Source organism: Meles meles, chromosome 4 (genome assembly GCF_922984935.1).
Source record: "Meles meles chromosome 4, mMelMel3.1 paternal haplotype, whole genome shotgun sequence".
NCBI classification, from domain to species: Eukaryota; Metazoa; Chordata; class Mammalia; order Carnivora; family Mustelidae; genus Meles; species Meles meles.
In genome coordinates this window covers 31,072,184-31,099,747 of record NC_060069.1, presented here as the reverse complement: position 1 = coordinate 31,099,747, position 27,564 = coordinate 31,072,184, and the positions used below count along the sequence as shown (strand labels likewise).

General features: G+C 38.2%; 1 protein-coding gene across 2 annotated transcripts in view; it reads right to left on the bottom strand.

Annotated features, from left to right (window-relative positions):
* Window positions 1-861: 861 nt before the first annotated feature.
* SCN11A (sodium voltage-gated channel alpha subunit 11) overlaps window positions 862-27,564 on the bottom strand; it is a 96,199-nt gene continuing 69,496 nt past the window's right edge. For both annotated transcript variants that reach the window (XM_046003934.1, XM_046003935.1), the window contains exons 21-27: window positions 22,759-22,860; window positions 22,017-22,286; window positions 21,304-21,357; window positions 18,574-18,711; window positions 10,512-10,616; window positions 5,576-5,846; window positions 862-2,424 (exon numbers count right to left, since the gene is read on the bottom strand). In XM_046003934.1, the coding sequence (XP_045859890.1) occupies window positions 1,397-2,424; window positions 5,576-5,846; window positions 10,512-10,616; window positions 18,574-18,711; window positions 21,304-21,357; window positions 22,017-22,286; window positions 22,759-22,860 (1,968 nt within the window). In that variant the 3' untranslated portion in view covers window positions 862-1,396. The remainder of the gene's footprint in view (window positions 2,425-5,575; window positions 5,847-10,511; window positions 10,617-18,573; window positions 18,712-21,303; window positions 21,358-22,016; window positions 22,287-22,758; window positions 22,861-27,564) is intronic.

The following is a 27,564-nucleotide window of genomic DNA, read 5'->3' as shown; positions in this document are numbered from 1 at the left end:
AGAGGAGCAGGTCAGAGGCTCAGTGGCTCAGAGCTCAGACGTTGGGCTCCTGATGGCATGCCGGCCCCTCCAGCCTATCTGCAGGACTGGTTCGCACAGGGTTTTCCTCCACACTACAATTATCACGATGTAGGTTCTCCACCCCCAGTGCAGCCTCTTGCCAGGCCGGATGTCTTGTTTGGACTCTGGGCATCTCAGTTTTTAGGGAAGTCCTAGGTCTTTTGATAGGCCTGGGTTGTTCTCTGGACTGCATTTCACACAGACATTCATCCAGAATTCAATACAGGGGTCATCAAGCTAAGATCGCTGGCTAACCAGTACATTCTCTGGCTCGCCAACCACAAGGTCCAGGTGTAGCTAAGAGGTGCTCTCTCAGTCCAAGGTGGCCACCACAGATCTTTTAAGTGAGGCTTTCTTACTGGTTCCAGCCCATGGTGTGCTTGGAGCCAGCTAGGGCCAGCTCACTAATTGAACTAATTGGGCATCTCTTCCCAACTTCACATTCAGGAATATCATGGTGGTAGCCTGAACTCGGTCCTGATGGGAGTATTCACCATAGAAATCGATGCATGTTACAAATCGTGGCACTTTTTTTTTTTCCGAAGAGCCAGTTGTTACACACTTACCAGCATACGAGGGCTCCCATCTTAATTCCAAGCAAAGCACCACTTTTGAATGGCTACTTATGCAGCCACCAAAGAAGATTTTTTGAAAGAAAGGTACCGTCTGCATGAAATACATCTGAATGAATGTAGCATCTGAATGAAAATATAAACTGAAAGTCTCATTTATTTATTTTTTTCCAAATGTATATAACGGAGATTGTAGCTGGTGAAAGGGTGATAAATGACCAAGCCAAGATCATGTCTTTTGTTTGAAATATACCCAAAATACTAATGTTGGTACAAATATCTGTAATAAGCTATTTATTTATTAGCAGGTTTTGAATTTTTACTCATCATGCAAGAGAGTTATATGTGATAAGCCACATATGTGCATTGGGGAAAACATCGAACAAAGGTATTAAACAATATAGCCAGAAACAATATGGAAAAACACTATTTAAATTTTTAACATGTTTTTTGTTTCTTTTTTTTTTTTAATGTGATTTGAACTGTGTTTCAATCCTAACATTGGTGTGTCCTCTATAGCCCTTCTGGTGTCTTTCTCCTTGCTAAAACGGTACCAATGATTCATAGTGAGGCAGCCTTATTTTCTATCCCTGTAAGACCTGTTTGAAATAAACATTTGAAATACCACTTCTTTTAGGCAGAAAAAAATGGGATGGCCAGTTTGGGGAGTCGACTGCTTATTCACACACTGAGCTGTGGACCCCTGGAGCTCAGATGCCAGAGGCCAGGTGATGAAGCTGTGAGGTAGGAGTGGAAGTAGGGGCTTAGTCATAGTGGACCTTGCCCTCAGCCCCAGAGATGGACAGGTCTCCATTGCAGAGTGTGTGGAGTGGTGAACAGGGCCTCTCTCCCAAGGCACTCATGGACATCTTCAGCCTGTATTTTCGAAAGGCCTTTTGAATAACGGCAGCACATCTTTCCTCTTCCTTCCTCTTGGTGGTGGTGACTATGGGTTCATATAACTTCTTGGAAGGGTTGGCTTCCATGAACTTCTCCTCCATCATCACTTTCATGCTGTCCAGGCCATCGGAGTCACCGAGTACCCTAGTGGTGAATGCGAAGAGTATATCCAGGCAGTGGAGACGATCTCCACTCACCATGGGCAAGTCCATCATGAGAAACTGAAATTTATTGGGTTTTGCCACCCGCAAAGGCTCAGGAAGGGCATCGGCAAAGTCCGAAAGGGCAGAATATTTGATGAACTGTGTTGCTTCTGGGTCAAACTTTTCCCAGACTTCATAGAATATCTCAAAGTCATCTTCACCCAAAGGGTCCTCACTTTCTTCAGTGGCTATGTTGAAGTTCTCTAAAATCACAGCAATGTACATGTTGACAACAATGAGAAAGGAGATGATGATGTAACTGACAAAGTAGGTGATGGCTATGGCAGGGAAGTAACGGTTGTCTAAGTTGGGGTTTCCTGAATCGTTTGACTGCAGCATGGGCTTGAGGAGGGCATCCCAGCCTGCTGAGGTGGTGATCTGGAAGAGACACAGTATGCTGCCAACAAAAGTTTTAAAGTTGAATATGTCATCAATTCCATGTTCCTCCTTCACTCTGCAAAAATAGCTCATACCAAAAATGGCATAAATAAACATAACCAGAAAAAGTAGAAGACCAATGTTGAACAGAGAAGGAAGAGACATCATCAGAGCAAAAAGGAGAGTCCTAATTCCTCGTGCTGCCCGAACAAGTCTCAGGATCCGACCAATCCGAGCCAAGCGGACAATCCTGAAGAGTGTTGGAGGAAAAGGAATGTGCTGCTGGTTCTCCAAGGCAGAAATCATTGCACCTTAGGAGAAGGAGATAGAGCAATTAATTTCCAGTAGACACCCTGCTTTCAGATCCAGCCTGGCTCTCCTGCCTTGAACTCTTACTGGGACCAATTTTTAATCAGTACTTTGTAATCTATGTGCCGCACAAATTAAGAACTTTCTTTATCAATATCAGGGAAAATGTCTATCTGTGCCTTAACTTAGAAAATAATTTCCAAGCACCATACAACTTTAGATGGGACTTCGGATAAAATAGGAAGTCTATAATATTGAAGACACCCAAGGAAAGGAAAGAAAATGCCATTTATGAAAGGCTATTTTGTGACCTATTTCATACACTTGAAGTGTGTTATCTGTGTTGGGAATTGAAAGTCACTCATGGGATAACAAATGTAATAGTTTTCCATATTTACTGGATACAAAGAATGGAAATCAGATAAACTAACTATACAGTTCTTCAGGTTAGCGTAAGGAGAAACTTCTAACACTGATTGATGGTTGGCTTGAGCCTGACCTGTCAGTGGAAACTGTGGAATGTCTAACCCCAAAACTCCTTAAAAAGGGAGGTGACTATGGGTTCATATAACTTCTTGGAAGGGTTGGCTTCCATGAACTTCTCCTCCATCATCACTTTCATGCTGTCCAGGCCATCGGAGTCACCGAGTACCCTAGTGGTGAATGCCACTAGGCATTCACTAGGCATTTAAGGGAATGCTCCCTTAAAAAGGGAGGTTTTTATTTGTATAGGGGAATTTGAACACAGCTTGCTATAGACAAGGACAGGGCAGGGCTGGAGGGAGATGGTGTTTTGGGGATGCTCAACTCTATGTGGAAGCTGCCTCAGAGCTCTCATATTTGTCAATATGCTCATCCCAAGGAAGGACTCCTGAGGTCCACTCAGAAAGCTTAAGGGACTAAGTTGGAGATACTTTCCTTACTGTTGTAGACACCTCCAAAAATAGGATCTCCAGCAGAGGTTTCTGCAAACAGCTAAATATTTGACCTAAGATGTCATCCTGTTCTCTCATTGCCTATTCTGTAAGCAAGTGATAAAAGATTGAAACAATTCACATATTGGCCCAAATATTATAGAATGGCTGGAACATGTCTGTCTTGTGTAGACATGGCCTTGCTCTTCCTCTGGGTGGGGGTAAGGGGGTCCTCAAAGGCATTATGGGAGAAGCGCAGCCAGAATTGCTGGTTATCATCTAATGACTAAAGAGAACTAATTCATAATCTATTTCACCAACTGTCCAACTGTGCCCATGAAGTCGAATTCACATGTTAATTGGGCAGCCAACACTAGTGAGGTGTGGAATTTATTCAGTTCCAACTTAACAACACTTGGAGGAGGTCCACCCTTTAAGGCTACCTCCTTCACAGGTATTTCTTTGACTAATGGAACCCACAGTAATCTATGTTATCTGCGCTCAGTTTTTCTGTGTACCATGGGATTTGGTGTGCAGTTAATTTCTCTATCTTTTTCTGACTCTTTAAGTTAAGTAAGTCTTAACACTTAAACTACATCGTTAACTCCTAGAGAAGGATTCACTTTGACTCACACTCATTTTGTATTTCTCTAAAAGCTTAGTAAAGAGCTTGGGAAAGTGTAGAGGCTTAGCGTTGGGTGGCGGATCTATGGGCAAAGGCATATAAAATGCTGCTCACGTCAGTGAGTAGGACTTGGCTCAAGGGTGGATTTTCTCACCCACTGGAGCAAAATGCTATACAGTGCTCTGCTGTGTAACTGCAATTGCCTAGTAGTTGTTCAAAGGATAGAAATAAGAAATATTTCCACAACCTGCATGATGGCTGGCACTGCCTGGAAGGAGTTCAGTAAGTGGTTGAATAAATGAGCTGCTCTCTGCATATTGAAGGAAGGGGTTCTTCAAGTTCTCAGAGGGCTGTGCCAGAGTCATTCTACCATCATTTTCTGACCTTAATACTGCTGTCAGTTTCACCAGGACTTGAAATTAGAATTGACTGAGAAAGTTTAACAATCTGTTTCACGGGAGTCGTGTGGAAGGATCTATTGCTAAACTTTATCTATATCAAATTCATGGCTTAGAAACCAGAACAGACTATGAGCTGTACCATTTTCTTTGTTCTTGGAAACACCTGCATTGCTGCTGTAGTGATAGGAACAAAATATTTTGATCTCACATATCTGTTCATCACACCCTTTCTGAAATACTACAAAAGCTTCCACTTGTGAAATCAGTTTTCATTGTCTCCATTGCTTTTTTTTCCCTTCCATTGCTTTCTGAACTATGAGAATGGCCCCTGAGTGGTTGCACACAATTATTAAAAAAAAAAAAAAAAAGCAAACTGCAAAAACCCAGAGTGTAAACTCTTATGGTTTAGCCATGAAGAATTTAATTTCAAAGTTGGGAGTGTGTGAGTGTGTGTGTTATAAAAACGTAAATGGAAACAACCCTTTTTTTCTCTATTCTTCTTCCACAAATCTTATAGTTAATCCTGCCTATGTTAAGAAAAATATAGTGATTATGGAGTAAGACTGGTTGGTGAATGGGGTCCAAGCAGTTGAGACAAGCATAGTTCATGTTGTGGTTTAAGTTAGCATGGGACACAGAATAAAGAGAAAGCACTGCTTGTCCTCATGACACACTCTTGGAAGCCCAGTCTAGGCTGGGCCTGGAGGTCCTACAGAAGAGGTGAAAGGAGGCCTAGCAGTGCCACAGGGGTGCAATCACTATGGTATGATGGCCGCATAGATTCTGAACTAAGGAAAACCATGGGAACTAACTACCAAATCCTTAAGACTAAAGACGCTCATGAGAGCTTATAGTTGCACAAGAAATGTAGAACTCTGACTCAGTTATGGATATCCCAGATATCCCCATAGACACTTTAAGGTCATCTTAATTTCGTCTATCTCCATTGAATAAATGGATCCACACAGTTATTTAACTTGCTACTTCAGTTATGTAAACAGTCAAAGGAATGAAAATTGCTCTGTATCTCCTAGCAACTTCCCAGTAGAGAATGGCATCAGTACACCTGTCTTTTTCTTTTTTCTTTTTTTTTTTTCAGAAACCACATTAAACCTAATTTGTTGCTTTGTGGATAGTTTGGACATACTTCCAAATGATAAGATTTACTTCTAGCTCTCAGATTAAAGCCCCTCAGGCTTCTGATATTACTTACTAACAATAGAAAGAACCACGATCACACAATCAAATAAATTCCAGCCAATGGTGAAGTAGTATTGCCTCAAAGCAAAGATTTTGATGAGACACTCAATTGTAAAGATGACCACAAAGGCCAGGTTGAGACGTTCAAGGATGATTTTCGTGGCCATAGACTGGTCATCTGATTCAGCCATCATGCAAAGCATGTTGAGCAAAATGAGGATGATGATGATGATGTCAAAGACCTGGCTTGTGACTACATCAAACACGAGACCCTGGCATTTATTCTGAGAGGGAAAAGAAAACAGGAATCTTAGATCATTTTGCATTGTCAGAATGAAATCACATACATAAAAAAGGCACATACAACAGAATTTGTCCTCTCTTTCAATTGAAGCAGTTTCTTGAAAAATGCATACCCTTTTTAAACAACAAGAAGTTCTTGTATTTACATTTTCATTTAAATTCAGTTACATAAGTGTTTTGAATTTGTAGGCTTATAGCTTTAATTCCATTTTAAAACAAAAAAAATGTTTGGTAATGACATAACTTTGATATGATGGATGATGTTTTGCTGAAATAAAATAGCTCGTGTTGGATTTAATAATAAGATGAACTTCGGTTTCTATATTTCATCTGTTTATTTGAGCTTCAATAATATTAATGCTGAGAATTCCTACTCACATAATTATGCTGGACAAAATGGAATTAACATCCCCAAGTCTCCATTTGTTAATTCAGAATAATGAGGCCTAAGTATACTTAACCAAAACTCTGTATTCAAGCAGTTCTTAAATGCCAATTTTCTAAATCCTGTTCATTTGAAAATAAGGCTAGATAAATGGGACTGTGATGTAATGATTACTAAAAACAGAAAAATTGATTATTTCATTTTATTATTGATGGTGAACTTACATATTGGTTGGTACATAGATAGTCATACTGCTCACAAAGTAAGTATATGTTAATTGCTCTGGTACAGGCTGTAGCTCAAATTCGCATGCCTAATCTACCATGTACAGTGAAATGACTCGGTCGTCTCACTGTATTTTCTATAATTTAACAGCTATGAAGCACTACTTCACTTACTTAGCGGAAAATTATTCTTAAACACAAATTCAGACACTAATATTGTATGGCATTCTTGACTATTAATTGATTGTTTTACAATGTACATATACGTTAAGGTATTTTATATTATATTATCCTCTAATCAAAATATACATACCCTATTTAGAAAATGCCTAAACTCCTGAGAATCACTTTTAGAACCCCAGATATCTGTAATGGTAATCAGGCAAAAGATGATGTTGGTTTGTGGTGATAATAGTAGAGAGAGATGTAAACATTTAGATTTAAGAGCTAATATGGAAATAGATGCAGAAGTCAGAGACTGTTTGAAGGGAGGTGGCTATGGGAAAATGATGGCCTGAGGTTTCTGGTTGGTAGGGCCTTTCAAGAGAACAGAGAATGAGGCATTTTGGAGGGACACGATTAAGATCTGCCCTGAGAACACTGAGTTTGAGGGGCCAGTGGGGAATCTGAGGGCCTTGGGCAGGTAAAGGTATGGGTTTGGAGCTCAGGTGCAGAGCTGGAATGCAGATGTGGAGTTCAATGGCACCAATACCGACATGAATTAAAACCATGAGAAAGGACGGTATCAGTCAGTGAGAGCAAAAGCAATGAGAGAGGGCAGGGTCAGCACTGGAGGGATACTACATTTAAGTTTGTGTTTTTCAGATTTTGTCCCACAATCATTAAAACTTTTATCGAGGAATCTGGAGAAGAAACTTGCAAGTCAATTGCATTTGCTGTGTGAGAATGCATCTAGGAAGTCAGAAAGGACCTGAAGAAAAGATACTTTTAAGGGTGCTCTCCAGGAAATCACAGTGAGTGGCAAGAATAACAGTGAGGAAGAGTAAGCCTAGGCCTAATAGTTTCATATTTAGAGAAACAGAGGAGATCAAGAGTACAAGTTCCCTAAACTGATAGAGATCAAAAAACATTGGGTATCACTTTAGAATGTACAGTGAGCAATGAATCTTGGAACACTACATCAAAAACTAGTGATATACTGTATGGTGACTAACATAACATAATATAAAAAATAACATTACATAATAAAATGTAAATAAATGTAAATGTAAAATGTAAATGTAAAAAATGTAAAAAAAGAGAATGTACAGTGAATCCTACCCAGTATCTTTTTTAAATCAGTAATGAAGCCCCCCTGTGTGGATGGTTCAGAAAGAATCAGAAATGGTTCCAGATCCCTTCCTCTACTGTTAAAAATAAAATACATCACTGCTCCGGTTAGAACAGCTAGATTCCCTCTGTCCCCATGCAATTGCTATTCATTTTTTCCAGAGGTCAAAAATCATATTTAGATTTTAGAGATTAAAAAAAGTCTGTGGGGAGGTAAGGTTGTGAGGTAAGGGCTAACCGCTGATTTAAAAGTCTTAGCTCATTTATCTCATGCAACACTGTTCCCTGGAATATAGAAGTTAAGGTAAATGTGATGCATTAACTGGGGAGATGATACCTGCTTGTGGGAATGCCTCCCTGTGAAGCCCTGACTGGTAAGCTGTAGCTACACAGGGAGGGCTACAGCATGACACCTATTCCCAGATGAACCATGTGATGAACATGCCAGGAGACAGTTAAAGCATGGAGTTGGAGGCTTGCTTTGGGTAAAGTAGTCTTTGCCCACATGAAGCTCATCTCTTGCAGCTTAGCGTGCCCAGGGCGGGGGAGAGGCCTAGAAGCTGCAGTTATGTCATTGCAACTTCTCTTTGGCTATGTGATGCCTTGTTTGGTTCATATTATGAAATAAGTGGGTAAATATGTGGGAACCTATTGTGTCTTATGATGCTTTTAGTTAATTTAAAATCTCGGACCAACTGGTATTGAGTCAGTGGTTGCACAGCATGCACATGTAAATAAAAATTCTCTTTGTCTTTTTGTTGGCTCAAATTCAAATAAGAGTGCTCCAAATATAATTGTATCATTAACCTCTTGGTAAAAAAATTCTTCATTGTTTAAATTCTAAACACTTGGTCCTAACATTCCCAGATATTTTTACTGCAACACAAATATTCAATCCTAGTGGGATGGACTCTGTGTGTACCCTAAAACATACTCTTTCATTCAACTAATAATTACTGAGAATACACTTTAGGCACTTTTCTGAGTCATGGGAATAGCAGTAGACTAAACATACCTTTGATAATTTGGGGTCTCATGTTCAAATGAAAATCTCTAAATCCTATACATGCTTTGGATATCAAGCTCCTCTTCCATACTGCTTTCCCGAACTTCCCCACTGACCCTTCCTGCCTTGAAAACCTTCAAAATTACTTGTCAGAGCTACCAACTATGCCTAGTGTATTACTTTATAATCTGATGTGATCAAGTTCCAGCTCTTCAATTAGACCGCAAACACAAAGCAGCTTTGGAGTACTTGATAAGCAAGATTCATTGAGAGTAAGGGTCAGCCAACTATATCCTGTAGGCCAGATCTGGCCCACTACTGGTTTTTTGTATAATCTGTGAGCTCAAAATGGGTTTTACATTTTTTAATGTCTGGGGAAAAAACTCAAAAGGAAAATAAAATTTTGACACGTGAAAATTAAAGAAATCCAAGTTTTAGTGTCTATAAATCAAGTGGCACCAGAACACAGCCATGCACATTTGTTCTGTACTATCTGTGGCTGCTTTTGTGTTACGTGGCAGAGCTGAACAGTGGCAGCAGAGACCATGTGTCCTTCAAAGCCTGCAAAGTTTACTATCTGACCCTTTTTTGGGTCAACTCCTGATATAGAAATTTTATCATAAATACTGGTGAAGTGGAAGCCAGTATGCACGACTTAAGACTTCACACCAGAAAAGTTGGTAAAAGATATTATAAATACATTTTAAATTGGTCAATATTTAGTCAAAACTACAATGAGATATCACCTCACACCTGTCAGAATGGCTAAAATCAACAACTTAAGAAACAACGGGTGTAGGTGACAATGTGGAGAAAAAGGACCACTCATGTACTGTTGGTGGGAATGCAAACCGGTGGAAAACAGTATGGAGTTTCCTAAAAACTCAAAAATAGAACTACCTTAAGATCCAACAGTCACACTACTGGGTATTTACCCAAATAATACAAAAATACTAATCCAGAGGGATATATTCACTGCGATATATATATCAGCATTACCTACAATAGCCAAGTTATGGAAAAGGCCCAAGTGTCCATCAGTTGATGAATGGGTACAGAAGCTGTAGTAGATTATAAGATGGAATATTATTCAATCATAAAAAATGATATTTTGCCATATGCAATGACGTGGATGGAGCTAGAGAGAATAATGCTAAGTGAAATAAGTCAGAGAAAGGCAAATGGCATATGATTTCACTCATATACGGAATTTAAGAAAAAAACAAATGAACAAAGTGGGTGGAGAGAGAGGCAAACCAAGAGACAGACTCTTAACTATAGAGAATTGATGGTTACCAGAAGGGAGGTGGTTGGGGGGGGGGGGGTTGAGGAGTGCACCTGTCATGATGAGTACTGGGTTATGTATGGAAGTGCTGAATCACTACATTGTACACCTGAAACTAATATTCTACTGTATGTTAACTATACTGTAGGACTTTAAAAATAAGAAAAAAATTTAGTTAAAACAAACTAGTAAGTTTACATCATTACAATGAGTATATACTAAGCACCTATTGTGTGCTCACTAGAAAGCAAATGAAAGTTGTTGCTCAAGTTCTTGTTATTGAATTCAAATGTCTAATTTTCCTAAGGACTTGAGCCAGACACTGGTGTATCTGAATCTTTGTTGACTTCTTAGATAGTGTCTGTAAACTTAAAGAATAAAGAACAGCACTGCAAACATCTGAGCTCAAGACCACTTAATGGATCTATGTATTTAGAATGAATCGATTGCTCTCACCAGAGGTCTTGGAATGGGCTTTTGAGGTTTTTTGGATCCTAATTTTTTCATTGCATTATAGTATTTCTTCTGTTCTTCTGTCATAAAAATGTCTTCACCACCTAAGTATATGGAGAAGATGAGAGCTAATTATTATCAACAGTTTTTTTGGAAACAAGATCTGAACTTTCAGAAGTAGTTTCAAAGTTATATTACATTCTATCAACAACTCCTAAAATTCCAACTGGAAGCAAAAGAGACGGGACTCTCTATAGGAGGGCTGAAATAAGATTTAAATTAAAGAAAGGAGAAAATGTAACTTTTATCAGCTACATATTAGTTTTTAGAATATGAACAAAGATTACACACTCTTTGCAAACATCCACCATATCTTCAAAAAAATTGAGTATATTTTAGGTTGCATAAATCAAGTCACAATGCAAGAAAAATAGATATTAGTAACAAAAATTTAAACAAAAATCTCACCAAATAGCAATTAAAATTCTCCTAGATAAATGAATTAAGGCATATATCATTATTAATAAAATTTCATAAAATTTTCCAGATCCATTCTTATGAAAACAAACAAACAAACAAACAAACAAAACCTAGAGAGCTTTAAATGTTTTCATTATTGAGCAAGAACAAAAAGATATATGAACAAGAATTTTCATTTCTGGAAATTTTAGGAGGAAGTAAAATATCTAGAAATGCTGGGTAAATTAGAACAGAATTCTTTTAAAATGTACAGCTAAATTTGCACAAAAGTAAGGAAGATCCCCGGGTTCTGAAATCAACAGTGATCAAAGAGTAGTAAATTATCCTGAAGCCACTCTTGGCCTAAGAGCTAATTTCTGTAAAAACTAGAATCTTGGGCCTTAATAACTACAAGGGAGTCATGAGGAAAAGTCTGTGGGCTTATGCCAAGGCTCCACATGAATCCGAGACTCCTTCTTAAGTGCTGCCAATGAAAGGGTGAAGAAGAAAACATAATCTGTCAATAGGCAGTGGAAGACAGGAAGGAAACTGTCTTAGTCTGGCCTATGGGTAAAAACCCAATCTTTCCTGACAATCTGTGAATCCAGGCCTGCCTTAATGACAGTGTGGGATTTGAATTTTCACCACTACCAGTATAGACCAAAAATATTCAGCCCTAGGACAGTCTTTTCAACAATGGTGCTAGGACACTGAATATCCACATGCAAAAGAATAAAGTTAAATTCCTAACATCATACACAAAAAATAGCTCAAAATACATCAAAGACATAAATGTAAGCTCTAAAACAACAAAACTCAGAAGAAAACATAGAGCAAAACTTCACAACACTAGATCTGGCAATGATCTCTTTCATATAACACCAAAGGCATAGATAACAAAAGAAAAAATAGATAAATTGGACTTCATGAAAATTTTAAAATTATGTGCATCAAAAGATACTTTCAATGGAGTAAAAAGGCAATCCACAGAATGGGGAAACATATCTATATATCATATGTCTGATAAGGGATTAATCAGAATATATGGAAAACTCTTAAAATTTAACAACAACAAAAAACCCAAACAGCCAATGTCAGAGAAATTACTACCTGTGTTCTCTTCTAGAATGTTTATGGTTTCAGATTTCACACTTAGGTCTTTAATTCATTTTTAGTTTCTTTTTGTATATGGCATTAGAAAGTGGTTCAGTTTCATTCTTTTACATGCAGTTATCCAATTTTCCCAGAACCATTTATTGAAGACATTGTTCTTTACCCATTACATATTCTTGCTTCCTTCGTCATAGATTAATTCACTATATGAGTTTGTTTCTGGTCTCTCTATTCTGTTCTATTCATAAGTCTATTCTGACTTATGTGTCTATTTTTGTGCCAGTACCATACTGTTTTGATTATTACAGCCTTGAAGTGTATCTTAAAATCTGGAACTATGCTTCCTCCAGCTTTGTTCTTCTTTTCTTAAGATTGCTTTGATTATTCAGGGTCTTTTGTGGTTCCATACAAATTTTAGTGTAATTTGTTCTAGCTTGGTGAAAAATGTTGCTGGTATTTTTGTAGGGATTGCATTGAATCTGTAGATTGCTTTGGGTAGTATGGACATTTAAACAATTTTAAGCCTTCTAATCTACAAGCATAGAATATCTTTCCATTTGTTTGTGTCATCCTCAATTTCTTTCATCAGCATTTTTGTTTTCAGAGTATAGGTCTTCCATCTCTTTGGCTAAATTTATTCCTAGGTATTTTATTCTTTTAAGTGCAATTGTAAATGGAATTGTTTGCTTAGTTTCTCTTTATGCTACTTCATTATTAGTGTACAGAAATGCTACCAACTTCTGCATATTAATTTTGTGTCCTGCAGCTTTACTGAACTCCTTTATTACTTCTAGTGGTATTTGGTGGAGTCTTTAGGATTTTGTGTGTATAGTATCATGTCATCTGCAAATAATGATGGTGTAACTTCTTCTTTAACAAAATGGATGACTCTTTTATTTTTCTTGTCTGATTGTTGTGGCTAGGACTTCCAGTACTATGTTGAATAAAAGTGCCAAGAGTGAACATCGTTCTCTTGTCCCTGATCTTGGAGGAAAGGCTCTCAGTTTTTTCCCAGATGAATGTATGAGTATGATATTAGCTATGGATTTTTCATATATGGCCTTTATTATGTTGAGGTATATTCCCTTTAAACCCACTTTGGTAAGAGTTTTATCATGAATGAGTATTGGATTTTGCCAACATTTCTCCAGATATGTCTCCTGAGGCAAGAGAAACAAAAGCAAAGACAAGTTATCAGGACTACATCAAAATAAAAAGTTTTTGCCCAGCAAAGGAAATGATCAACAAAACAAAAAGGCAACTCACTAAATGGGAGAAGATATTTGCGAATGATATATCCAGTAAGAGGTAAATATCCAAAATATATAATGTATACAATTCAACAATCTAATTAAAAAACGGGCAGAGGACCTGAAGATACAGATACATGAAAAAGTGCTCAACATCACTAAACATCAGGGAAATACAAATCAAAACTGCAATGAGATGTCACCTCACACCTGCCAGAATGGCTAAAATCGAAACCACAAAAAACAATAAGTTTGGCAAGAACATGAAGAATGCACTATTAGTAGGAATACAAAATGATTCAGTCACTGTGGAAAACAATATGGAAGTTCTTCATACAATCCAATAATTATTCTACTGGGTATTTACCCAAAGAAAATGAAAACACTAATCTGAAAAGATATATGCGCCCCTTTGTTTATAGTTAGGCTTATTTATCATAGCTACAACATGAAAGAAGTTTCCACTGATGGATGAATGGGTAAGGAATATGTGGTACACATGCATGTGCACACATGTACACATACGCACATACACACTCACAGAGGAATATTATGCAACCATAAAAAGGATGAATTCATTTCATTTGAGACATGGATGGACCTAGAGGGCATTATGCTAAATGAAATAAGTCAGACTGAAAAAGACAAATACCATATGATTTCACTTATATGTGGATCTAAAAACAAATAAATAAACAGACAAAAAGCAGAACCAGACCTACAAATACAGAGAACAACAGATGGTTGCCAGAGGGGAAGGAGGTGGGGGATGGGTAAAAGGGGTGAAGCGGTGGGAGAGGTACAGTCTTCCAGTCATGGAATGAATAAGTCATGGGAACAAAAGGCACAGTATAGGGGTGCCTGGGTGGCTCAGTGGGTTAAAGCCTCTGCCTTCGGCTCAGATCATGATCCCAGCGTCCTGGGATCGAGCCCCACATCAGGCTCTCTGCTCCGCAGGGAGCCTACTTCCTCCTCTCTCTCTCTCTGCCTGCCTCTCTGCCTACTTGTGATCTCTGTCTGTCAAATAAATAAATAAAATCTTTAAAAAAAAAAGGCAGAGTATAAGGAATATCATCAGTGATAGTGTAATAGTGTTGCATGGTGACAGATGGTAACTACACTTGTGATGAATATACCATAACATATAAACTTGTCAAATCACTATATGTACATCTGAAATTAATATTATGTGTCAGTTATAGTCTAAATAAATAAATAAACAAATAAATAAAACAATCTGATTCAAAAATTGACAAAGGACTTGAGTAGACATCTCTCTAAAAAAGATAAACCAATAGCCAACAAGCACATGAAAAAATACTCAACATCACTAGTCATTAGGGAAATACAAAGAAAAACCAAACATGAAAAAACACTCAACATCACTAGTCATTAGGGAAATACAAAGAAAAACCAAACATGAAAAAACACTCAACATCACTAGTCATTAGGGAAATACAAAGAAAAACCAAAATGAGATACCACCTCACATCCATTAGGATGGCTTCTATCAGAAAAAGAGAAGACAAGCATTGATGAGCATGAAGAGAATCAGAATTACACTGTTGGTGGGAATGTAAAATGGTAGCTTCTAAGGAAAACAGTACAATCGTTCCTCAAAAAGTTTAAAAAATAGTATTACCATATGATCCAGCAATTCTACTTCTAGATGTATATCCGGAAGAATTGAAATCAGGGTTTCAAAGAGATATTTGCACACTCGTGTTCACAGGAGCTTTAGTCACAATAGCTAAAATGTGGAAGCAAACCAAGTGTCCATCAACAGATGAATGTATGAGAAAAATGTGGTAAGGAAGGAAATTCAAAAATATGCTACAACATGGGTAAACCTTGAGAACATTATGCCAAGTGAAATAACTCAATCACCAAAAAAAAAAAAAACCAAATACCATATCATTCCACTTATTGGAGGTACTTAGGATAGTCAAATTCATAGCAACAGAAGTAGAATGGTGGCTGCCAAGTGGGAAGGAAAATGGGTAATTATTGTCTAATAAGTATAGAGTTTCAGTTTTACAAGATGAAAAGAATTATGGGGATTGACAGTGGTGATCATTGGATAACATTATGAATGTATTTACTATCATTGAAATGTATATAGAAAATGGTTAAGGTGGCAAATTTCATGTTATGTATATTGTACCACAGTAAAATAAATTTTGTGATTAAAAAAATTCATCCCTAGAAGTTAAACAGGTTGTTTCAGGATGCCTGGCAGATGCAAGTGTCTTCAGTAATTACTTTCATCATGGTAGTACATATTAATATTATTATTCTGATACAGTCCTATATGTGTGTTGGGGGATAAAACAAAAAGAAGTAATTATGAAAATTTTTAATTCTATTATTTCTTATGCCCATGAGAATCAGTTTTCTCAGTGTGGAAAAGAGGAGATACAGATTATTATTAGAGGAGAAGTTAAGTGAAAATCTTGTAGATCTGAACTTGAATAAACAATATTCATATTTTCATATACATTTCTTTGAAGTCATGAAGCCCACAGAGTGAACAGCTCTGTCCACTGAAAAAGCACTGAAGAAAAGACAATGAGCATTTCAGGGTGTGATCTCGGAATACCACCTCCTCAAAAAACAGAATGCCTTAGAGAAACAGCTGATTCTTGATCTGGCACAAAACTGGTATGATTTAGACCTGTAGTATCTTTTCACTCCAGAGAGCAAGGAATTTGTCAAATGGGAGGACCTGATTTTAATCCCGACTTAAAAAGAGTATCAATCGATCAAAGAATGAATAAATGAATAAATATTTTAAGAAAATGAAAGACTCAAGGAAATTTGAATGTTGACCTTGTATTCTAGAGAATTCATGTTAAACTTTTAAGGTGTGGTAATGGAATTGTGGTTACCTTTAAAAAGAGATACGTTTTGAAATATCTGTGGGTAAAACAGTGTAAATTTGTTCTCTCTCTTTTTTTTTACTGAATGTTTTGTCCTTTTAATGTATTTTTAAACCTTATTTACTCTTTGTGTCCATTAGGACTCTTTCTGTTGTTCAGTATTTATGTATTTTAAATCATTCTAAGTCAAAGGGAACTCTACTGGCATATAGCAAGAAGTCCAGTGGTAGAAAGTCTGTAGGCTGGCTTCACCCAACACTCAGATGATGCTACTAGGCTCTGACTCCTCTTTTTCTTGGTTCCATTTCTCTTGGATTGGCTCAGTTTTCAGACCCTGCATCCTGGTGGCCTTTGCCCTGGCATGCTGAGCCAGAGTCTTGCATTGGCTCTGATCCTGTCATTGGCTCTGACCTCCTCCACAGTCACTGTAGCAAGGGGAGAGCACCACTGGCTTACACCTGGACCCCATGCTTCACCCTGAAAAAATCTGGTGGCAGGACTGGATAAGGGCATACGTGCCATGAAGATGTTCTTAAGTCAATAAACGTGTTGGGTGATGGGTCTTGTAGGTTCATTTTAGTATACTCTTGTGCATGATGGAGATTTTCTGTAATAAAAAGTAAAGAAAAACAAAACAAAGTGCCACAGTCTGATCAAAACAGTGATTTCAAATGTTAAGCTTCCATCGAAAATCAGAAGGCCTGACATCCAAATTGCAGGGACTGATTGCAATCAAGCTGCGTATTACAGAGGTGACTCTACACAGCATACTTCCAAATGACAGCAGCAATGTAGTTACAGAAGGACAATGAGGGACTCTCCCAGCAGATACTAAGAAGGTTGATCAGTATCAGGCTACATTTTGGATAGATTGCAAGAGTTTAAGAAAAATTTAAAAGAGCCATAAGAACAATTAGGAAAACCAAAGGTGCACATTTAGTCACCCCATTTTAGGATACTGAGATTTAGTTTTTACATGTAAGAGAAGACGCTAAAAAGGACAAGGTTGGGAATCTGACTCCATAAAAACCCTAATTGCCTATAAATTAAAATGTCATTATAGAAACATAAGAAGTCACAAATTAGACTTAATATTTGAAAACATAAGAAAAAGATGACAATCTCAACTTTAAAAAAGGGACAAGGGGAGAAATACTTACAGCTATCAATCTGTGAAAAAAGTGTATGAGCTCACAAATGACCAAATAAATGAATATAAAACAATGAGATAACACTTTTACCATCAAGCTGGAGAAGATCGTAAAAATTATAAAAATAAGAATGTTGCGAACAGAGCTAACAGGCATATTTACATCTTGCAAAAGGAGAGTACCTAGCACAGCATTTCAAAAGGTTATTTGACAATATTTATCTTTAATGCCTCAAATTCTAGAAACTTATCCTAAGGAAATAACCACAGATACAGAGAGAATTTCAAGCATGTTCATGATTGTTTTAGAGGAGCAAGGAATTTGGAAATGATCTAAATGTCCAAAAAGAAGGGAATGATTAAGATAAATTATTATTTATCCATAATATGGGATGCAATTTAGCCGTAAAAATTCTCATAACAAAGATTATTTCATCACATGGACTCATAACTAATGGGGAAGGGTGAAATCTACAAAATTAAAAGTATCATGTAATCTCAATTATGTACAAAGAATACATACATATTTAGTGAGAAAGTAACTGGGAGAGAGTATGTCCAAAATGATGAAGCTTAATCTAAAATTGTTACATACATATTTAGTGAGAAAGTAACTGGGAGAGAGTATGTCCAAAATGATGAAGCTTAATCTAAAATTGTTATCATTTTGTGGTCACCTTATGGGTGGTTAAAATCTTTTTTAATCTTTCTTTGTTTTCCCATTTACTATAAATCCCCTCAAATTAAAGAATCAGAAAAAAATAAACATGTTTATTACAATGAATGAAGAAAAAAAAAATCTCCCTAAAAACCTGCTGCTTCCTCAAACATCTTCTTTCCAAGTTCAATAAATCTGCTGAGACTTACATGCTGGAAGCCAGGACACAAGTTTGCTGGAAGAAGAGAATTTTTCTTTTTATCCTGGGTAACAAGGTATACTTGAAAGGTTACTAAAATATGACTCTAGTGCCATAAATCTTAATCCTGGTACTTGTTTTCCTGTTGGGGTTTAACAATGCCCTCCATTTAAAAGGGTAGAATGGAAAGTAAAAACAAAGATTTAATAAAACCCAGGCATATCTTCAAGAATCTTCTCCAGGTGACTTTGTTCCCATGCAGATGATAAGGTTATTTTCCACAATAGTCTAGATTAGAACTGTGTTCCATCCATTAAAACTGTAAAAATACCTGATCAGGGCAACCCCCATACTTATCTTTTTCTGCTGTTGGTTGAAGTTGTCAATAATAACACCGATAAAAAGATTCAGAGTAAAGAATGAACCAAAGATGATAAAAGCCACGAAGAAAAGATAGTTTTCTGGTTTCTCCTCAAACCCTGGCTGTAGATCTTCCTGTTAGGGATTTTTTAAACAAGAAAAGAAAACAATTACTGGAGAAAAGTGTAAGCCATCTTAACTGCCTTATCTGGAAGACCAAAGTGTTTCTCAGCAGTAGCATTAACTATTCAGGGTCCTGAACAGCCATGGCTCCTCCAGGGAAACCCTCTTTCAGTTTCCGCTAGAGGAGCTTGACTGGTACCATGCAATAGGGAGGACATGTGACAAGAGGGTTAGATTTTTTCTTCTAAGCAATGGAGAATCATGAAAGGGTTGTAAGAGAGGGGAATGGCGTGACTGCATGTCTCCTTTGAGAGACTGTCTAGGATGTCTATATGGACACATAACTGGAGGGAGCCAGACTGGAGATGAGGCCACTGGAGAAGGGGCACGGTCCCATCAGGCACAGGTGACTGACTACCAACTCTTGATGAATGATAACGTCGTTCATATTAGAGCCCACTGTTGTATTTGGTCTATGCTTGTGTCCTGTCACTCTTGAATTCCTAGGGCCTAGTATACTTTGTAACATGCAGATTCTCAATACACATTTAATGAATGTTTGGGTGGATGGATGGATGCATGAGTGAATGAATAGTCCAACTATATAACAGACACAAAAATGGACTACAACCAAGTTCCCCAAACTCAAAGTATGACCAGAAGCATCCAAAATTCTTTTCATCCAAGTTCTTCACATTACCATCGGCTTTTTGCAGGTGGGGCATAGGGGACAGGACAATTTCTCTTTTCTTTCTCCAGATCACATTCAAAGATAAAGATATGAGTGCTGATGGCTCTGTCACCTGTTGAATATTGAATATTGGGTTTGGAGAATGGACTTGGGACCCAGTGAATTGAAGGGAACATGGGGGTACAAAGAGGATATTCTTGCTCAAATTCTGTATTTTTCTAAAAGGAAGTTGCACTGGGAAGGTCTGGGAAATACTGCACAGGCAGGATGACTTAAGAGGCTAAAGACAGAGACAGCCTCTCAAATTTTTCAGTTTTCATGAGGCTTGTACATGGAGTCAATAGCCATAGGCCTGCCATGATAGGCTTTTGGCAAGAGATGGGAGTAGACTGCTGGTCAGGGGACTATGTAGAGGACATGGCAGCAAGTCAGTGCTTGAGGCCAGGAGGAATTGAGTGGGGAGAAAGGCCCGTGGTTTCACCAATATTTGAGACCAGCAAGACAGCATCACCATGTTAGAAGTCAGTACATACACAATAGCTATAATGTCCCAGGACCAGCAATGGGAGGGGCATCCCTCCACACACCTCCATCCATCTACCATTCATTCAGGGAACATGTAAGCCACACACTTCTTCCTGAATACATCTGCATAAGATTTCCTCCCCATCTCCACCTCAAGGCACATTGATGCCTAAGTTAAACTAAGGTGAAGGTCATATATTCAAAAGACAACAGCAGAAAAAAATATAAATATTGAGGGGCGCCTGGGTGGCTCAGTGGATTAAGCCGCTGCCTTCGGCTCAGGTCATGATCTCAGGGTCCTGGGATCGAGCCCCGCATCGGGCTCTCTGCTCTGCAGGGCACCTGCTTCCTCCTCTCTCTCTGCCTGCCTCTCTGCCTACTTGTGATCTCTCTCTCTGTCAAATAAATAAATAAAATCTTTAAAAAATATATATATATAAATATTGAAAATACTGTCTTTGTTATAAATTGCCTCTACTACTACTATTATAACATCTCTTGACATGCGTGGGTGGCTCAGTCAGTTAAGAATCTGATCCTTGATCTCAGCTAAGTCTTAATCTCAGGGTCATTAGTTCAAGCCCCACGTTGGGCTGCACACTGGGCATAGAGCTTACATTAAAAAAGAGTAACCCACTTCTCATACCACCTCCACTGCCACTATGAGCTCACATACCTACTATGTGCCAAGCATCAACTCTGCAGACTCTCAAACAAAACAACATTACATGTGAGATTACAGGAAAAAAATAAACAATGTTGATTCCATTCTTGATTCAACCGTTTGCTTACTCCAGGGTTTTGGGCAACATTCTCCCTTTCCAATTCTCAATTTTCCCAACTGGGACATAGAAATAGACCAGATGGTTGAGTACTCTTCCAGCTTTCAGAATCCATGATTACTTCCTACTTAACTGGAATTTTACAGTTGACAACCACCAGAAACCCAGTTAGTCTCTCAGCCTGGAGCCATCGGAAGGTATCTCTTATCACACCCTAGTCTAGCTGTAGGGTTTTCACATGGTTCAGGACTAGTACTGTTTGAAATTTGGTTTCTGCCTGATACCCATTTGGAAAAGAAGTAAGAGAGGAAAATCAAGGCATTTGGTGATTCTGTTGTTTTTGGCTGCATTTCCTCCATAAGAGGTTACTCCTTGGTTGCTATGGAGAAGCAGGACTGGACTTTGGAGCAAGATAGGATGTAATACTCATGGAAGGATGAATAGGAACCTCTTTTATCCCTGTTTCATAGTCATTGTCCCAAGGAAAACAAAGCAAAGAACATTGGCTGGTGGAACTATGACGTGGGGAGTTCTATGCTGTCTATGCAGTCATGATATCCCTGATTTGACCCTAGCACTCTAGAACATTGTAGAACAAAATCTCACCCCTCTGGAATCAACAGCTGCATACATAATATCCATCCAGCCCTTAAATGTTGCCTGTAACAAAAGCAAATAAACATGAACATAATTACAGACTTGCTATCAATAGACAAGTGCCCTATAACAGCAAGCAAGGCCCAGGACCGAATGTCCAGGACAGAATGTCCAGACAAAAGAACTGTAGAAGGGAATTAAAAAACTGGTGTCTTGGGTTTTTTTTTCTTCTTCCTTTGTACAAGATGAAAAGCTTTTCTTAAAAGGAAACTCTGCCTTAAAAATTTCTAAAGAGGCTGTGTAATAACTGCCAGAAAGAGCATGGCTGAGGCTCTTCTGATACCACATGTTTGCACTGTCTGCCTAAGACCTAGCAACTGTGGTTTGACCAGGCGACTGACTTCCAAAAGAGAACAACTGCTAATGGTATGACTTTGCATCTGAGGCTCCAGTTCTCTCTGGCTGGAGCTCTGGATGGTGGTACCATATAGGACAGGGTAAGATGGAAAGAGGCATTGTTTGGAGGTTGAGGTTGCTTGGAGGTAAAGCTGGAGATGCTCAATGGGAAACAATTCCAGAGGGCACCGGCTTCCACATGGGGAACTGGGATTTGATTCTACTATCTCAATGGAGTCACTGTGTTTTCTATTAAACTGAGAAATGATTTATGCTTCTTATAAGGTTTCTGTCCTCACAGTGAAAAACACACAAACAGCACTTACCACTTGCAGCAGGGCAAGGTAAGCCATTCCCACATTGTCAAAGTTGACTGGAAGGGTGACCCAAGATAAATTTCCACTTTCACACTGAGTTTTGCTTTCAATAGTGCTGTAATTTATAACTGAGTTTATATCTGTTCTATTAACGCATCTTCCAAAACTTCCAGAAAAGAAGTTTACTCCCAGGATACAAAATATCAGCCAGAAAATGAGGCAGACAAGCAAAACATTCAGAATGGCGGGTATGGCACCTATGAGAGCATTGACCACCACCTTAAAAAAACAAAACAGAAGAAATACATAACAGATGCATGGGATTCATCAAGCTCTGATCTCAGGGTGGGCCTGATGTGTGAGGACTGTATCTCTTGGAGCTGTCGTTACTTTCTACCTCCAACCCACCCCAACCCTGCTTCCTATGATAAGCCTTGCTCTTAGCTCCTTACATAATGGGTCCTTTCTGTTGTCACCGAGGATCACTTGAGAAGTGTACTTTGATGACAGTATTACCAATATGGGATACCTGCCCTAGGATGGAAAGGAAACCAGAGCCCATCTTGGCTACCACAGAATGGATGCTATATCTTAAAATTTTCTCCATCTCTCAAATTCTAAGCAGTGGACTGGAAGAGAAGGAGCCCAGGAAATGCTTGGCAATTTAAGGGAAGCCCAGCTCAAAAAGAGCAGTTGGTTTTCCACCTCTCCCTGATGGCTGACCTTCCTCCCATCTGCCTGAAGAAGGTACCTTCATTCCTTCGAACTGGGATAATGCTCGCAGGGGCCTCAGGGCTCTTAGGGTCCGGAAGGACTTCAAGCTCGTTAAGTCACTGAGACTGGTCACAGAGACCTGGTGGGAAGAGAAGCCACAGGTAGTGTACATGACATGGTTTCCAGGGAAGCCAGTGGGGGACTGGGAGCCCTCATTCTGAGAGTCAGACACACGGTGCCTTCAGTGGATTATCCAGAAACAGAAAGCAGCCAGCCCCTGCAGGAAGTTGGATGGCAAGAGAAGACGCTATTTTTCTCCTTGTTTGTCAAACCTATAGCCCATACAAGTAAGGACAATGCATTTACTTTGTTTAATGAAAGACAAATAAAAGCTGAGAAATTGTTGTGAGTTAAAGGAAACCAAAGGGACATGACAATGATATATCACTTGGAGTCCTGAATTGGATCCTGGATTGCGGGGAGGAGAGGGGAGGCCACTGTGGATGGATAGAAAGGATTAACCATAAAGGACCTTGTTGAATCAAGTGATGAAATTTGAAAATGGAGATGGGTTTTGCTATTGAGTCATGTTAAATTTCCTAACTTTGATAATTGTGCCGTGACTGTGTAAGACAATATCCTTTTGCTTAGGAAACACACACTGGAATGTTTAGGGGTAAAGGGGTATGGTGACTGCAACCTAATCTCAAGCAATTTAGAATGAAAAATGGAGAGAAAATTACAAGCAGATGGGGTAAAATGTTAATAACTAATGAACCTGGGGAAAGAGTATATGGGTTATTTCTTGCAACTTTTCTGCAAGTTTGAAATGATATAATAAAAAGTTACAACAAAATAATAAACTATTTGCTAATAGTTCCCCTCACTCAGATGCCCCATTTTGGAGGAATTAAATTTTCTCTCCCAGCATATTTCTTCCCAATGGGTCAGGACTAAGGACTGGAAGGCTCTACAGATACACTAAACTGAAACTTAAACATAATGAGCTTAAGTTGAAGACCATTATTTGCAGATTCTAGTCATTTTTACTAATTATGCAGAGGTTCAACTTGAAAGAAGGGTTGCTCAGCAGGACAGGAAGTGAATTATCATATGACTGACTATGCTGATATCAGAGTTCACTGTTACCTAAAATCATTCCCTTGCCAGCCTCATCATAGTGGCAAAATACTAGCAAATTGAGAGAAATTAAGTGAGTTAATATGGCAGAATAACAAAATTTTTAAATGTATAATTAATCTAAAAAAAATCATCATCAATTCAAAATGCTTTTGTTTATAAAGGTTTTCCAGGGGTAGCTGGGTGGCTCAGTTAAGCAGCTGTCTTTGGCTCAAGTCATGATCTCAGGGTCCTGGGACCGAGCCCCACATTGGGCTCTCGGCTCAGCGGGGAACCTGCTTCTTCCTCTCCCTCTTCCTGCCTCTCTGCCTGCTTGTGCTCTCTCTCTGTCAAATAAATAAATAAATAAATAAATAAATGATTTTTTTTTTTTACAAAGGTTTTCTAAAATTGGCTTTTTGTTTGTAATAGCATTATCTGTTGGGAGTTATTTCAGCAGCTTTTCCACAAATATCTCCTTCTACCTAGTTCCTAGCCAGAGGGAAAATGATGGCGCAGTTTAGCAGTTCTTCTGGCTTTACCAAATAACTCTAGGTTATTTGTCCCCTAGAGTGACTATTGTTAGATTCATGTTTTCCATTTGTCCCCTAGAGGGACACTGTATACCTTTTCACATGATAAGGTTATCCTCAGTCTCTATTCCATCAAATTGGGAAACACTGATGAGACATGCAGACATAAAAGTACCCACATTTTTTTTCCACTTTATAGTACTCTTAAGGTGGGAAGTCTTCTGCTGGTTTTATCTTTTTTCTATCTAACTTGCATTTATTACTCTGTACTATTTTGACATTCACCATTTTGATATATTCTTGTGGTTTGTTCCTTTTAACTTTAAAAATATTACAGCATAGAAATATTCATATTTTATGGATCCATTCTCCCTTGGTGAGTATCTAGGTTATTTCCAATTCTTTACTATTATGAACAACAGACTGGACAGATGTGTGCACTTTCCCTGCATACATACACAAGAGTTTTCCATAGATGTATAAATAGAAGTGGTATTTCTGGATAATAAATTGGGCTCATTTGTAATTTTACTTAATGTGCAAATTTTCCCTAAAATAACTGTTACCAAAGTTATTAGCAGTGATTAGAGATTCCATTTTCTTATATCTTTCTCAATATTAGAAATTATCTAATTTAAAAATTTTTTTCAGTCTGATAAATAACACAAAGCCTCTCATTTTAATACGCACTTCTATGCTAACTGGTGATAAAGCTAGTTTGTATTTCTTCATACATTTATTAGTAACTTGTGTTTCTTATGTGAATTGCCTGTTTGCATCCTTTTCCCATTCTTTTTTCTTAAGATTTTATTTATTTATTTGAAAGAGAGAGAATGAGAGAGACAGCATGAGACGGGGGAGAGTCAGAGGGAGAAGCAGACACCCCGCTGAGCAGGGAGCTGGATGAGGGACTCGATCCTGGGACTCCAGGATCATGACCCGAGCTGAAGGCCATCAACTGGGCCACCCAGGCACCCCGTCCTTCTCCCATTCTTACACTAAATTGTCTTTTTCTTATTGATCTGTAGAGAGTTTTTATAGACTATAGTTAATCATTTTCTGTTATGCATGTGGCAAGTACTGTCTCCAAGTTCTAGCCTGTCTTTATAATTATAATTCTATTGAATAAAAAAAATGAAAGTTTTACAATTTGAAATAGTTGAATTTAGATACATATGCAACATAAAAGGATTATTCACAGGGTGCCCGGGTAGCTCAGTCAGTTAAGCATCTGACTCTTGACTCTGGCTCAGGTCCTGATCTCAGGGTTGTAAGATCAAGACCCATGGCAGGCTCTGTGCTGAATGTGGAGTCTGCTTAGGATTCTCTTTCTCCCTTTGTCCCTCCCTGGCCCCCTCACTCACATATTTTCTCTAAGATTTTGTTTTTTAATTTTTAAAAATCTGCACAATAATGTTCTGAATTAAGTAGCATGATGTATCACTTACCATGTTACAGACAAAGAAAGCAGAAGCTCAGAGGATTCGCAATTTGTTTCAGGTGGAACTGGGATTCACACCTTGGTCTATATGATACTAATGTTAATAATAGTAATAGTGGACCATACTTATAAAGTGCTTTCTCTGGGATTTATAAAAATAAATAATTACAAAATTATTTCTTTTCTTGTTCTACTCATTTTTGTTCCATTCATTTTATTACCAAGATTATATTTGTCTCATCAAATATAGTGTGAAAGTTTCCTTGTTTTTTATTCTTTGTAACAATTTAAATAAGGTTGGGGTTAGCTGTTTATCTTAGTTCAGGTGGCTATAACAGAATATCAAAGCCTGGGTTGCTTATAAATAACAGAAATTAATTTCTCACAGTCTAGAGGCTGGGTAGTCCAAGATCAAGGTGAAAGCAGATTCAGTGTCTGCTGAAAGATCACATCCTGACTCATAGACAAGTTTCTTCTCCCTGTGTCCTCACATGGCAGAAGGAGTGAGGAAGCTCTGTGGGGTCTTTTTTATAACATCACTAGCCCCATTCATGAGGGCTCTACCCTCATAACCTAATCATCTCCCAAAGGTACCACCTCCAAATACAAACACATTGGTGGTTAGATTTCAACATATGAATTTTAAGGGGATGCAAACATTCAGTATATAGCACTATTCCTTGAAAGTTTGGTAAAACTTGCCTGCAAAACCATCTGGGCCTGGTGTTCTTTTTTGACAGTGTGGTGTTGAACTACTGTTTTGATATTTTAAGTGACTATTGTTAGATTCATGTTTTCCGTTTGTATCTGGTCTAATTTGGGCAATTTGTTGCCTACACTTTCATTTTTATTAAAGTGAAGACTTATCAAAAGGAGGAAGTATTTTGCCTAAGGTACACAGAAGGAGAGCAGACAAGATAATTTTAGGATCAGTTTCCTGAGTTTAGGTTAGCAGACCACAGTTTCCTAGAATGTAGATACCAATCATCTGTCCACTATCTTATGGGTTCTTCACTATACTATAAGATAACCCTGGAAACTGATAGGATTTGTAGACATGTGGCTATTTTTATTCTTTTTATTATTTCTGTTGGAGCTCCCATAGCACTGATGCCTTTCTAAAATGCCTGAACCACCTGCCTACTTATGTCCACCAACAACATTAATAACATTAGGGTTCTCTAGTTGCTGTGTTGACCACGTGGCTTATGCTTATGCATTGGTCACGTCTACTTCTTTAAATAGCAGGGACAAAGTCTAACTAATTAGCACATGGTAGAAAGAATACAGAGGTTAAAATCAAGGGCTTCAGAGAGAGGCTTACTGGGTCTCAGTTTGATCTCCACTACTTCTAGCTGGCCGATTTTTGACATGTTTCTTAACCTCTCTGTTACTTAGTTACTCCGTGTATATGAGAAAAAGTAATAGCACCTGCTGCATGGAGTGGTTGTGATAACAAAGAATGCTTATGAAGCATACGGCAGAATACCCGGCATAGAGAAAGCACCGAATAAATGTGGTGTACTGTTATCAGCCTTAACATCACACAGACCAAGGTATGAATTCCAGTTTTGTCTGAAACAAGTTGCTGACCATCTGAGCTTCAAGTTTCCTTATCTGTAATGTGGTAGGTGATGTACAACTCTGGTGGGAACATCGCTGTGCATATTAAATGAAAGAATGTATGTGAATAATCCTCTTGTGTTGCTTGACAATTAAGATGGGGGCCAGCCTAGTCTGTTGGCTGCTG